Source organism: Thunnus maccoyii, chromosome 1, assembly GCF_910596095.1.
Source record: "Thunnus maccoyii chromosome 1, fThuMac1.1, whole genome shotgun sequence".
Taxonomy (NCBI): domain Eukaryota; kingdom Metazoa; phylum Chordata; class Actinopteri; order Scombriformes; family Scombridae; genus Thunnus; species Thunnus maccoyii.
Genome location: NC_056533.1, coordinates 22,328,138 through 22,340,627, shown reverse-complemented (window position 1 = coordinate 22,340,627; position 12,490 = coordinate 22,328,138). Strand labels below are relative to the sequence as shown.

Sequence of the window (12,490 nt, the reverse complement as noted above, 5' to 3'; positions counted from 1 at the left end):
GAACACATTCGGCTTATCTGTGTGAGTTACATCAGCCTGTAGCATGTGAACTGGATGAGTCATGTGGTAGTGGAGAGCAGGTCAGGTCCCAGACCAGCCCATCAGGGTATGGCACTGGTACCCAACAAAAAGCCAATGCGGACAGTTGTGTCTGTGCCCATAGCAACGAGCAAGCTGTGGGAACATAGTTGTGGTTGAGAACTGTAGCTACCCTGTGTTGATAATGTGGTTTGGAAATCAAAGGCCATGGCAAGTCCTCTACACTCTGCTGTAGAGGTTTTGACATATTGCTCTGTGCATGTACTGTACATACTCAGGGATGATCAAAGGTTGAGAAAACTGCTCTTCCTGTGGCTACAAATATTTCTATAGTGCAGTGTTAAAGGGGACATATTATGCACATTTCCAGGTCTATATTTATATTCTGAGGCTCTACTGGTATATCTTTGCGTTATTCAAAAAGTTCAGGTCAAAAAACTCCTTATTTATCTTATACTGACCCTTATGCAGCCCCTTAGTTCAGCCTCTGTCTGAAACAGTCCATTTTAGCTCCTGTCTGTTTAAGGCCCCCTGCCCCGATGAGTGCACTGTTCTGATTGGCCCCTTGGCAGACTTCAGACGGCTCAGGAGGCAATGTAAACAAACAGTAGTAATAGGATTTCACTTCTTTTTCTTGTTCTTTACTCAAAATGTAAACTTCGTGAGTACATTCGTACATGCGTACAACATGAACAACCTTAGCAACAATGGCTATGGAATGGATGGCCATGTGGGATTGTGTGAACAATCTCATGTCATCAAAAGGAGGAAGTAAAGGTAACACTGCACATGAAGCGTTCAGAGCAGACTGGAACCCCGGCATTTGACTTGCAGGGAGCTTTTTTTTTTTATATACGTTCACCTAAAATTTTGGAACTTTGACCATGTTTAACGGACATCTGACATCATAACAGTATAAAAATAACAGAAATGTTCCTTTTTTTTTTTTTTTAACATAAATACGTAACACACACAACAATGTTGCTAATGATTTCTTTTTTTTAAAGAATCAGGACTATAATATGTACTGAACAGGACATTTTACAGCAGAGAAATAAAATTGTAAATGTGTACTATGTAACTATGTATGTGTACATACAAACTATGTATGTGAGACACCGTTTCTAAATTACCTCAAATATATCTCATTTCTGTATTGACATTTCTTGTAACATTTTGGTCGACATATGCCCCAATACAAATATATCTGCAATAAGCTAATATCGGTTGATATGTCACCCCGGCCAATGAATTGCCATCAGTCTATTATTCACTAGAGATGCACCGATACCAATACTGATATCGGTCCAATACTGACTCAAATAGCCGGATCGGGATCAGTGACAATGGGCCAATCTAGTATTGGAAACCATTATTTTCATAAATAACAATTCAGTAAATTTATATCTATTTATTTATTTTTTACATTTTGTTTTACAAAGTTAGGAAAGCAATGTTTAAGTCAAGCCTGATTTTTCCTTACGCATAAAAGAATGATCCCAGTCTCTTCCACATAGTGAGAAATACAGCTTATTAATTAAACACTGGTATCAGATCGGTACTTGGTATCGGCCGATACCCAAAGCCCAGCTATCGGTACCCCTAGTATTTACACAATGTATAACACATCACTGAAGATGTATTGTCAGAAACACTGTTAATGCTGCTTCTGCTGTTTTCTACCGAACAAATCGTCCAAATAATAACTGTCCACGTCAACATATGTGGACAGTTTTCATTTTGGACATGGAATTGTAGGCAGACGTGTTTAAAACCCTTTTTGAGGAGGTGGCTTTTTACTTTTTTGAAAGACACATTGCTTGTTGAGTGTAATTTTTCAGTGTTTGAGAGCCTCAAACAATATCTCATGCACTTCTATTTTTTGACAGTAGTTTCAGCGGCAGATATGTCAAAACCTTGGCAGATAAAATCCACTTGGGATTAATGGTAATTTTTTTTGTCATTAGTTTAACTAATCTTTTAGATGCTACATAGTCACCCTACACTTGACTAAGTAGTAGTAGTAGTAGTAACAAAGAAAATGAGAGAAACAGAGGCATTAAACTGACACACTGCACTGTACATCTTTCCTCTCGATTAACTTCCTTACCCTGTAGAAGGCTGTCGACAGGGGCAGCAGTGCAGAAGCCACAGTGTACTCCTCTGAGCTGGAACAGTCCTGTGGATCAAACAACAGGGGAGAAGTGAGAGCAGGACAGGACACAGCAGGAGACATGTTACACAGCTCTGTGAACACCTTTTTTTCACCAGAGGCCCAAAACAAGCAGTGCAGGCTCCCAAAAGAGAGGTCACAGACACCAGGGCCGGAGGGGAAACATGAGTAAAGACATGAGTTTTGGTAACTGCATGTGTTTTGAAATGATTATGTGTTCCCAAGATATAAGAACAAACATTGTGTCTTTCAGTTCATGACTGATGTGGAGGGCACTGGAGGGCAAAGAATCTATCTTCAACAAACTTAAATTCTTAAACTTAAATAAGTTAAAGGGAAACTCCAGGATTTTTCAACCTGGACCCTATTTTCCCATCATTTTATGTCTAAGTGACTAATGGGGACAACAATTTTTGAAATCGGTCCAGTATTGAGCTAGAGTGCTTCAGCTGGCAGCCCCAAAATGGGCTGCAATATAATCCTTTGGGGCAATAACGCCCTGTCAATGTACGTCCAATAAAAGTGCTTGTTTTTGCCACTGACATGCTCTGATTGTTTTTTAAGTGTGTGACAACATTATTGAAAGGATTCCTACAGAGAAATAAAATTATTTTCTTTACCTTTCGCTTGATCTGGTCTGTTTGTCATTGTGTCTAACCATATCTCGCTCAAAGAGAAGTCTTGCTCTGAAATCTTGTGACAGTGGAGTTGTTGCGGGAAGACAGCTGAATAATCAGCTAAATATTCAACCATGACTTTGAAAATATTTTCATTTTTAATATCACTAAGCTACACTTTATGTACTCCAACACAACACACTCTTCCTGGCACTCCTCTCTCCAACTCTAACTCGCGTTCCCACCATTGTCTTCCTGCAACAACTCAACTCTCACGAGATTTCAGAGGGAAAGGGAAAGGTTGAGGTCCCTTTAAATGTCAGAGCAGAGCAAAGCTTGAAAAAAGGTCTGCCAAAACCACTTACTCTGCTCCACTATTAGGACATATGCTTTCAATAGCCTTATATAATCCCTGCCTTGACACAATTGTCAGAGCTCTCCAGTCTTCAATTTATTGGTAATTTTATGTTTTGCATTCTTGAACTAGACTGCCATACAAGACTCATTCGAGACCATCACTAGAATCCAATCGTTTTGGCCATAAAATGCTGTGTCCATTTATCAGGCAGCCATGACCAGCCAGAAACCAAATTTAATTCTCTTTTTTATTTTGTTTTTTAAAATCACGGAATAGTTGAAAATATTCCCCCTTTTGACATTTACACACCATGCCAAAGTGTCTTTGTATTTAGGATTGTTTCAGGTCAAAGAGGCGGTGCTTAATAGTGCTTTCAAGAGAATTGCATTAAGATGAATAGTACATTAAGAGGCTTACAGAGGGGGATTTAGGGGCCCAAACAAAACTTAAAGAGATCACAGAGAATGATGAGAACAGGAGAATAGGAGAAAAGGATGCGAGTTGGACTCAAAAGTACTTCATTCACAGGAAATTGGTACTTATCTGTGGTAAGCTTTGTTGGGATTTATTTGTTGAACTCTGTAAATGAGAATGGCTTGAGGAAACTTGATTTAAGACCGTGTACTAACAACAGAACTGATGATGACCTGGTGCCACACCTCATAACCCTCAGTGGGACCTCATACCCAGAAAATGTACAAAACACACATTTTCTTTTCTTCTTAACTGGTCTCTCTCTTTAGATGTCAAGTGTGAATGCAAAAACTCACATTCAGAAATCTTAAGTTCATGACTGAGTTTTTCTAAAGCTATGCAACATATTATCAGTCTTTAATTTTGGCGGGAGAGATGGGGAGAAGAATGCAGCACTTTCTGATAGTGGTCTGTAATGAGGGCCTCTGTTACCGCCATTTCTCCAGAAAAAAAAAAACAAAACACAAGAATGTACAGAGGAGAGAAAATGCAAAACACAAGTTCTACAGCTACACATGAAAGCCTGGCCCCCTGTGGACTGAGCAACATAGTTTCTATTTTATTGTTCTTGTCGCTTGTGTTTTTCTTTGCAGTTATTTGGGCTGCGGTAAAATGTTCCAGCTTGGAGCGGCACCAAAGCATTGTTTACCAGCATCCTTAACAATGCTGCAGGTAACAGGAGTTCATGGGCCCAATTCAAAACAGAACAACAAGTGGAAATGCATGGGCAGAAAAGTGTGAATATTTAACAAAAAGACTCAAGTTTGTTGGTTTGAGTCATCAGGTTCTTTGGATGCCAACGTTTTCAACACAGAAGGCCACAGTCATGCTTCAGAAAAAGAAAACGTCATCAGGATGTGAGCAAACAGCAGCTTCCTGTGTGTTCCAGAGAAGTAGACACTTTCCAGTAAAGTTGTGAGATGCACTAATGAGACTTTGTGGCTACAGATAAGTATTAAATTCTTAACACAGAGGCTTTTATTGTTAATTGCAGATTGAATCATTACTAGGAAGAGGAACAAGCCACATAGTTGACCTCTGTGGTGTCCAGACAAGCAACAAACAGAGATTGCATTGCAAAAGCATGTAATCTGATTAAGGGAGATGTTTACCTGGCCATACTGGACATCGTAGAGAAACAGATATCTGAACATGGGAATGATACCCAGTGCAGATTCCCAGTGACCGTGTTACGTAAGGCAGTCCATCAAGGCCACTGAGGCAGACAGGGGCCATGTTCTCACAGCAAGAGACTAATTTATGATCTAAATAATGTAAAAATGTAATGAAGTCATCTATTCACTATTAGAGGAGATGTTCAAAGTGATTAAAGTGCTGCAGGGGAAGTGGTGACAAGGACTGAGGCTATTTGTCAAACTGCTGCAGCCTTTAGGCTCCAGGAGGGGCAGAGGGCACCCTCAGTTGGTAGGCATTCCAGCTCATCAGCTCAGACTTCAGCAGTCTGTGATTCAGACAGGATAGTGAGATAAAGTTCCTCCTACTTGTCCAACAACATCTGTGTGTAACGTGTGTTCCTGCACACTGTTCTACATAAGACAGCCAAGCTCACGATAATGCGGAACTCATGGACTCCATGCCGTTGTAGCCGCTTCCCATGAACCTCCCACCCTAATCCCCTCTCACAGTAAACTGCCATTCAGAGTGTGTTTTTGAGCACCATCATGAGGCCCTCGGCCATGAGAGAGCAGAGCACAGAGGGCTCATAATCCTATCTGACAGGAAATGGTTGGGATGCCAGGATACATCCACAGCAGGACTCATTCCCCCACATGGCTTGCGCAACATTCACTTCAAGAACTGGAGCACTGACCAGTGAGTGTGCATGCACACTCACACACACACACACACACACACACACACACACACACACACACACACACACACACACACACACACAAATAAATGTGCAATTAGCTCAAAGTCTTTAATGAGATTGTTATATTGTGTGATTCATGGCAGAGAAACAGCACAGATAGCACAACAGATGTGAAAACAGGAAAAATATGTCACTGTAAACGTTTTCTAGACATACCAACTCATTCCAGAGAATGTATCAACATTTCTTTTAGTGTTACAAGTTATAACAAAATAAACGGAAGAAAGAAAAACAATTTAACAAGCACTGACATGGTACAGTACCACCTGATTCTAATGTCCTAATATTTGACCTATTGTACATTTTTGTATTACATATCACTTCCTGTGGCTGTGCTCCCCTGCGAACCTTTTGAAGGAAAACACTGATTGCAACCAGACAACATAACTGTTATTTAGCCCGAAGTTGACAGTTAAACGATAAATGTTGTAATTTTCCTCATAATAATGTCAATGTGAATCAATGTGTCATATCAACACAAATGCCAGAAATCCTAATGAGGCATCATGCTGTCATTGTACAAAGAGCGAGCAACATTTTTTATAGAAGAGGTCACTTTGGCTTTGTAAAGCACTGAAGGATCCCTTACACACACGCGCATGCACGCACATACGCACACACATACGCACACGCACACGCACACGCACACACACATGCAAAATGCTGGCAGTGGTGCACATACTGTAATATTTTGGGGTTCTTACGTGGCTGGGCGTTGAAAGAAAGGGCAGAGTGCAGAATATGAAAGTAATTACTGGCCCAGCAATTTACTATTTATATTCCTTTCACAGCTCATCTGAGACAAATCCCTCACAATCGAGTTGAGACCAAGAAATGAAAGCCAGGAACAAATGCCTGGCTTCAATGCTAAAGAAATAGAAGAAATGACAAACAATACACAATAAAATCTAAAAAAACCAAACAAACAAAAAAATTATCAGAGAAAGGCTGACTGTATCTTATTGCATGTTGTGGTTAACAAAAGTCAAATCTCTTCTCCGTGTGTGAAGTTATTACTTTTTCTCCCACGTGTGGCTGTGGGTCATTGGTGTTTCTGCAGCATGCCAGAAGGAGTCAATTACTCTTTAAAACTCACTTGGAGACTTTTATTTTTAATATTACTATATGGTTATAGAGAGATTTAACTCTATACTTAAAAAAAAGAAAAATGAATCTCCATAGTAAGACACTTGTTGGTCTTTCTATTACTATTATTATGAACATACCAATTCAAAAATAGACAATGAATAGCAGCATTACCCCTGATGTGAGTTCAACTGTGTTGCAAACAGCAGACAATGTACAACATCTGCATTTTTCCAGATGTGCATGACAATTTCAGTTTACTGAAAACTGTCCTTACAAAAATGAGGACTTATAATAAGAAATTGACTAGAAAAATGTTTTTCACATTTGTATCTCCTCATGGCATCCTTTGAGGAGGTTTGCTGCACATTTCATTATTTTGTGGTTAAACTCATTTCACTCATCTGTTCCAGCAGAAGTTAACACATCAGGATCTCAGTTTAACACAAAAAAGACACATTGGATGACAGGCTATCAGATAGCAGAACGACAATGGGCCAACTAAATAATATGCACAAGAGCCATGCAAAAGAGATGGTGGTATTAACTGAACATCTTGCAACTCTTCAGCTTTTCAACAGATACATATCACTGACAAACTCCTGTTGAAGCGGCACATAGTTCATCTCTGCTCTTAGAACTCAAGACACTCAGACATTACGCAGCATAAGAGGGATGATGCAACTAGTCTTCCTGAATGCGTGGAAAGACATAAGTTACTCTGTTTGCAAATCAATGGACTTGTCATGTAGACAGAACTTTGGCCAAAATCATCAGTGCTGCACTCAGCTTCATTTTCTCTCGTCTTATAATTGAGGAGCAAATGACACGTCAAATGACCTTGTGTGTTCCTGGCCCAAGCAGATGGTAGGATTAATTGGCTTTCTATCATTTGGGGGGGAAAAAAGAATGACTGGAATCCAAAGTTACTCCATAAAATCTGCACTCCGTGAGGACTGCTTAAAATTATTAAAATCCCTGGAAAGGGCTGATTCAAGGCAGTAAAACATGTGGAACTACCAATAAAGACTCGGCTGCTCTGGTTGAGTGAAGCCTCACTGACTCTTTATGAGCTGCACAAAAACACATTACTTACTCACTTTGACAAGTAGCCGAGGCATGAGGGCACCAGGAAGAGACAAACATACTATCTGATAAACAATGAGCAGCATTGTTGGGATTCAGTCTTACGACACGCTACCAGACTGTTGTAAACGCAGACAAAATTGGGAATTGCGGAAAAATAAGTTGAGAAGGAAGGGCAGGCATGTACAGCAGGTTATGTGTACTACTGCCGCACTTACACATGACTTTTGCTAAATTAAAACCAGTTTTAACTCATAAATATGAAGCATCTGCTGAAAATTTGGGGTAAACAGCACAGCTAAAAATACAGCCAGATATGTACTACAATGAACTTCGGCATCAGTTTTACATTTTGCTTGGGTCCAAAGTCTGAGGAAGAAAATATATTTTTGTCAAAATTTTAGCAATTTCTTTTATTTTTAGTTTTTGATTGTTTTAGAAACAGATGTAGAGCAGTTTTCTCCAAAAGTTTTCATTGACAGCAATGTTGATGAAGTGGAAAAGAGCTGCAGCTAAAGATTATTTTTATTATCATTTAATCTGTTTATTATTTTTCAGATTAATGGATGTTTAGTGTATTAGATGCTAGAACACAGTAAAAAAAGAATAATTGTCATGATTTCCTGAAGCTCAACATAACATCCTCTAATTGAGTCCAAAACACAAAAGTACTTAAATTACCACATATAAAACAGCAAAAAGTAGCTGATACCCACTTTTAAGAGGCTGTTTAGCACCTCGCTTATGACTTAAACAATAAAACACTTAACACACACAAATTGTTGCCAATTAACTCTCTGTCGAGAGACTAATTGAGTGGTTTTTTTTTAGTACTAGTTGTATGATGCTTCTCTTAAAGACAATATCAAGATCTTGATGTACATAGAACATACTTTGCCTCTACAGCTGCACAGATTATTGCTGTTTTTAATCTGTTGACAGTGTTGATGCAGGAGAGGACTGAAGTGTGATTCTGTGAATTACCTGGAGGGCACAATTCATCATCCGAATGATGTAGTCAAACTGTTGGTGGTCCAGTATGGCACGATTTTGCTGGACGTGAAGACTCAGTTCCTCAGTCAGACATTGGCGAGCTGCTTTGCCTTTCATGGCGCGCAATGCAGCTGGCAGAGTCTGTAAATAGGAAGATGGACAGAGAATATTTTGGTAAAGAAAAAATACTTCTTAATACAGTGACTGACTTGATGAAATAGAGATGACATTCAGCAACAAAGTGAATTAGTGTGTGTAGCTTATATGTTAAACTCACTACAACCTTCAATAGTCTCTGCTGGAATAGTATGCAAGGTCATTTTTATCAATCTTTATTAAAATAAATGTTAAGTGTTTGTGCATGTACTGATACTTCATCACATTGTTCATTTAATGAGCAATGCATCTTGAGCTAGACAGACTTTTGGAGAAAACAGACCCTTGTTGTTATGTAACCTGATGAAGATTACTGATTAATATCACTTTGATATTTAATCATTGCTTACAGCAACACTCTGTACCGCCACAGCACTTTCAGCAACTGCGACCTGCCCTATGGTTATTAGTGTTCACACTGACCAATTGGCTGAGCAGGATTTACAGGCTCATGGGGGGTTCAGAGGATGAATGCTATGCATTCTTAAATTTGGAATGAGATGCAGGCCTGGATTATATAACTCCTATATGAAGCCAGTGGGATACATAAAGTAACTGGCTACCATCCCATTTCAAACACTCTGGACACATATTGGGCAGAATGTTCACCTGTGACCTCACATACTGTACCACGGGTCGTTGATGAAGGAAAATGTGAACAGACATCTAATGTCAAGTGCTTTTAGATGCAAACTCGAGTGTGAAGAACTGATTAACCTCAATATTAAACTATTGCTCAGCAAAGTTAGCAAGAAAACAACACAGATTCTGAGTGTTTGATTGCAGACTGTATCTCATTCGGTATGTGAGTGTCTGCGTGCCAGCTGGGAGATATTAGGATGATGAAGGTGTGGAGAGATCTATAGCTCCAGCACAGGCTGCAGGATGGGTGTAACACGAAGGACAGATGACTGCAGCTACTGAGTCAGAGGTGGAGGAGTTCCTCTGATGAAAGAGAATGTGCATCACCTTTTCAGTCTCCAGGATCTTGTTGTCAAAGATGAAGGAAATGCAACTCCTCACCACTTCCAGTCTGCGAGCGCTGTTAAACACGGAGCCACTCTTACTCATAATGGAAACTGGACAACACAGAGGGACAAGATTAGGGGAGGAATCGCTGCACACGAAAACTACACCTGCTACAAACATTAGATCCATTTCTATGAGTTGAAGATAGATTCTGCAGATGCCAGGTATGTCAAAACAAACACTGCTTGTACATGCTGTATGTAAACATTACATGCAGTCTTTTCAAATTTTGAGTGATATTCAGAGCAATTTAGGGTATTATGGTAGTTTAAAATTGGCCATACCAACAGGTGGTCCAGCAGGTACAACACACTTTCTCTCAGGTCGTGTGAAGGGAGGTGCGCTGGTGTGCTTTGCCACACCTTCCTGCAGCAGCTTCTCCACCTTCTCATCATCCAGCAGGGGGAAGGGTACCTGGTGCACCCGTAGGTGGGATCCCTCCGACGGCCGAGGCACTTTCTGGAATGCCATGTGGGGGTTCGGGTTCTCCTACAGTGCATCCAATCATAGAACAACATGTATTATTAGGATATACGGCTGTATATATGGTAGATATACATCAGAACAGATAAAAAGAATAAGGAAATGAGGATATCTGTCTATTACAGTACAACACAAATTCAACAACAAAAATCCACCAGTCTTACATTTCTGTATAGCTGCTCAGAGAGTTCCCTGATGTGCTTCTGCAACTTAGCAGGGCTGACCTCCTCTTCCTTAAAGCTGTCAGTGTCTAAGGCCACCAGCTACAAAACACACAGAATAAAACAAACAATCCAGTAAAACAGCATTCAAAGGTTTTATAGATGAACAGTATTCCTTATCAAACAGATCTTGCATCTACCAGATGTGACAAGTCCACTTCAGTGTATAAGGAATGTTGGTGTAAAATGTCTCCACTTATACTTAAAAGGTACCTCATCAAAGAGATCGCAGGCTCGGTAAGGCGGACCTCTCTCTGAGACAAAGCCAGCGAAGGCCATGCCATCCAAAACCTTGGTCAGGAAATCATTCTCAATGAGGCCTCGCTGGCCCAGAAAGGCAGTCTGGATAATGTCAGAATTACAACAGTTAAAATCCCACACAGATGGGAGCAATGTAATCTTGTTCATATGGATATGCTGTAGACTGGAAGCAAACATAGTTATCACAGCCATTTTTAGAATATGATTACAAAATCTTCCAAAATATCTTTGCAAGGGGGCCTGAGACCAGCTTCTTTTAATGTTGAAATAAAGGATAAGTTCTTCAGCATGTACAAAAAGGGAAATAAATCTAGTTATAAATGACTACATGCAAATGAATTTAATTTACTTTATGCATAATTATTTGCGTTTGTGGGTAGGAGAGATAAAACACGGTTCACTCAAGCCTTTCCCACTCAGTGATTCCAGACGAATAAGCTGAGCGTTTGTTTATAATAGAATCCATGTGGGGTACTTTGAGGATGATGTGGTGAGGGGTTACCACGGAGACACCACAGACACGAACAAACAAAAACCCCGGCACAAAACAAAAATGTAAACCTAATATGTTTCATATGGCCCATTGCCGGGCTTTGCCCAAGGTTAGAGGGCTGTGTCCGAGGCTTTCATAAACAAAAGGATAGCATCACGGAACAGTCATGGAGCCGCTACAACACACTTAAAACAACATGCATACACACACACACACTAACGCACACACACACACACTCTATACATGCCTGACAGGTTTATCTGTCTTTACATGTAATTCCACCCTAGCTGCTGGACTCTGGCTAAAACATTCTTGGCAGATTAAAAGAACAATGTGTTTACTGAGCAGCACTTGCTAAAGTAGTTTAATCTAAGGTCACTTCATGGAAAATGAGGTTTTTGAAACGTTCGAATTCAGCTCTGGGAATTCCATTATGTCGTTATCTTACCTTGTGAAAGTGAATAACAGGTTCAGAATGGATGCGGATGAGCTGCAGGCAAGACCTGTAGCCCTGGAAGAGTTGCGCAAACAGCCTGAGGAAGACGGTCCTCACCTCCTTGTCCTGAACACACACACAGACACACAGATGAACAAGACTCATCAAATAGCTATGCCATGAATGCAGTCTGATAAGTTATTTATGCAACAGTATTTGTCTTTAAGGTAATGTGTTCTCCTCATGTGGGAGGAGGAGGTCATCACTCTTTACAGTAAGACATCTTGAGGAGTAACGGGTAAAGGGAGGGCTTGTGAAAGCAATGCTGACTTACCAACAACTTAAGGTTGGAGGGTGCAGTGCGAGGTGGAGGGAATGCATTGTCTGCTATCTCCAGATCAGGGTGCAAAACCTAAGAGAAAGAGTGCAAAAGATGCTCTTGTGTGGAGAAACTTCGATAAGTGTAACATCAACATTGAGTGAACATTTCACCTGCATGATGAGTGACCAGCACTTACGTACAATACAGCACGTCATTAAGAAATGTTGGATTGAGAAAGTGAGTGTATCAATTTTACCAGAAGCCACTGAGCTTGTTTGTGTTTAACAATCCAAGAACTACTTTAGTGCCTTTTGTGTTTATGTATGAGTGTGTCTGCATAAAAGATGCGCAGACAGACATGTACGC

General features: G+C 40.2%; 1 protein-coding gene across 5 annotated transcripts in view; it reads right to left on the bottom strand.

Annotated features, from left to right (window-relative positions):
- The window catches only part of sbf2 (SET binding factor 2), a 122,020-nt gene that overhangs the window by 42,197 nt on the left and 67,333 nt on the right, over positions 1–12,490 (bottom strand). For all 5 annotated transcript variants that reach the window (XM_042411300.1, XM_042411308.1, XM_042411284.1 and 2 more), the window contains 8 exons: positions 12,137–12,214; positions 11,815–11,928; positions 10,826–10,954; positions 10,556–10,654; positions 10,193–10,397; positions 9,849–9,958; positions 8,715–8,864; positions 2,150–2,218 (listed from right to left, as the gene is read on the bottom strand). In XM_042411300.1, coding sequence (XP_042267234.1) covers positions 2,150–2,218; positions 8,715–8,864; positions 9,849–9,958; positions 10,193–10,397; positions 10,556–10,654; positions 10,826–10,954; positions 11,815–11,928; positions 12,137–12,214 — 954 coding nt within the window. The remainder of the gene's footprint in view (positions 1–2,149; positions 2,219–8,714; positions 8,865–9,848; positions 9,959–10,192; positions 10,398–10,555; positions 10,655–10,825; positions 10,955–11,814; positions 11,929–12,136; positions 12,215–12,490) is intronic.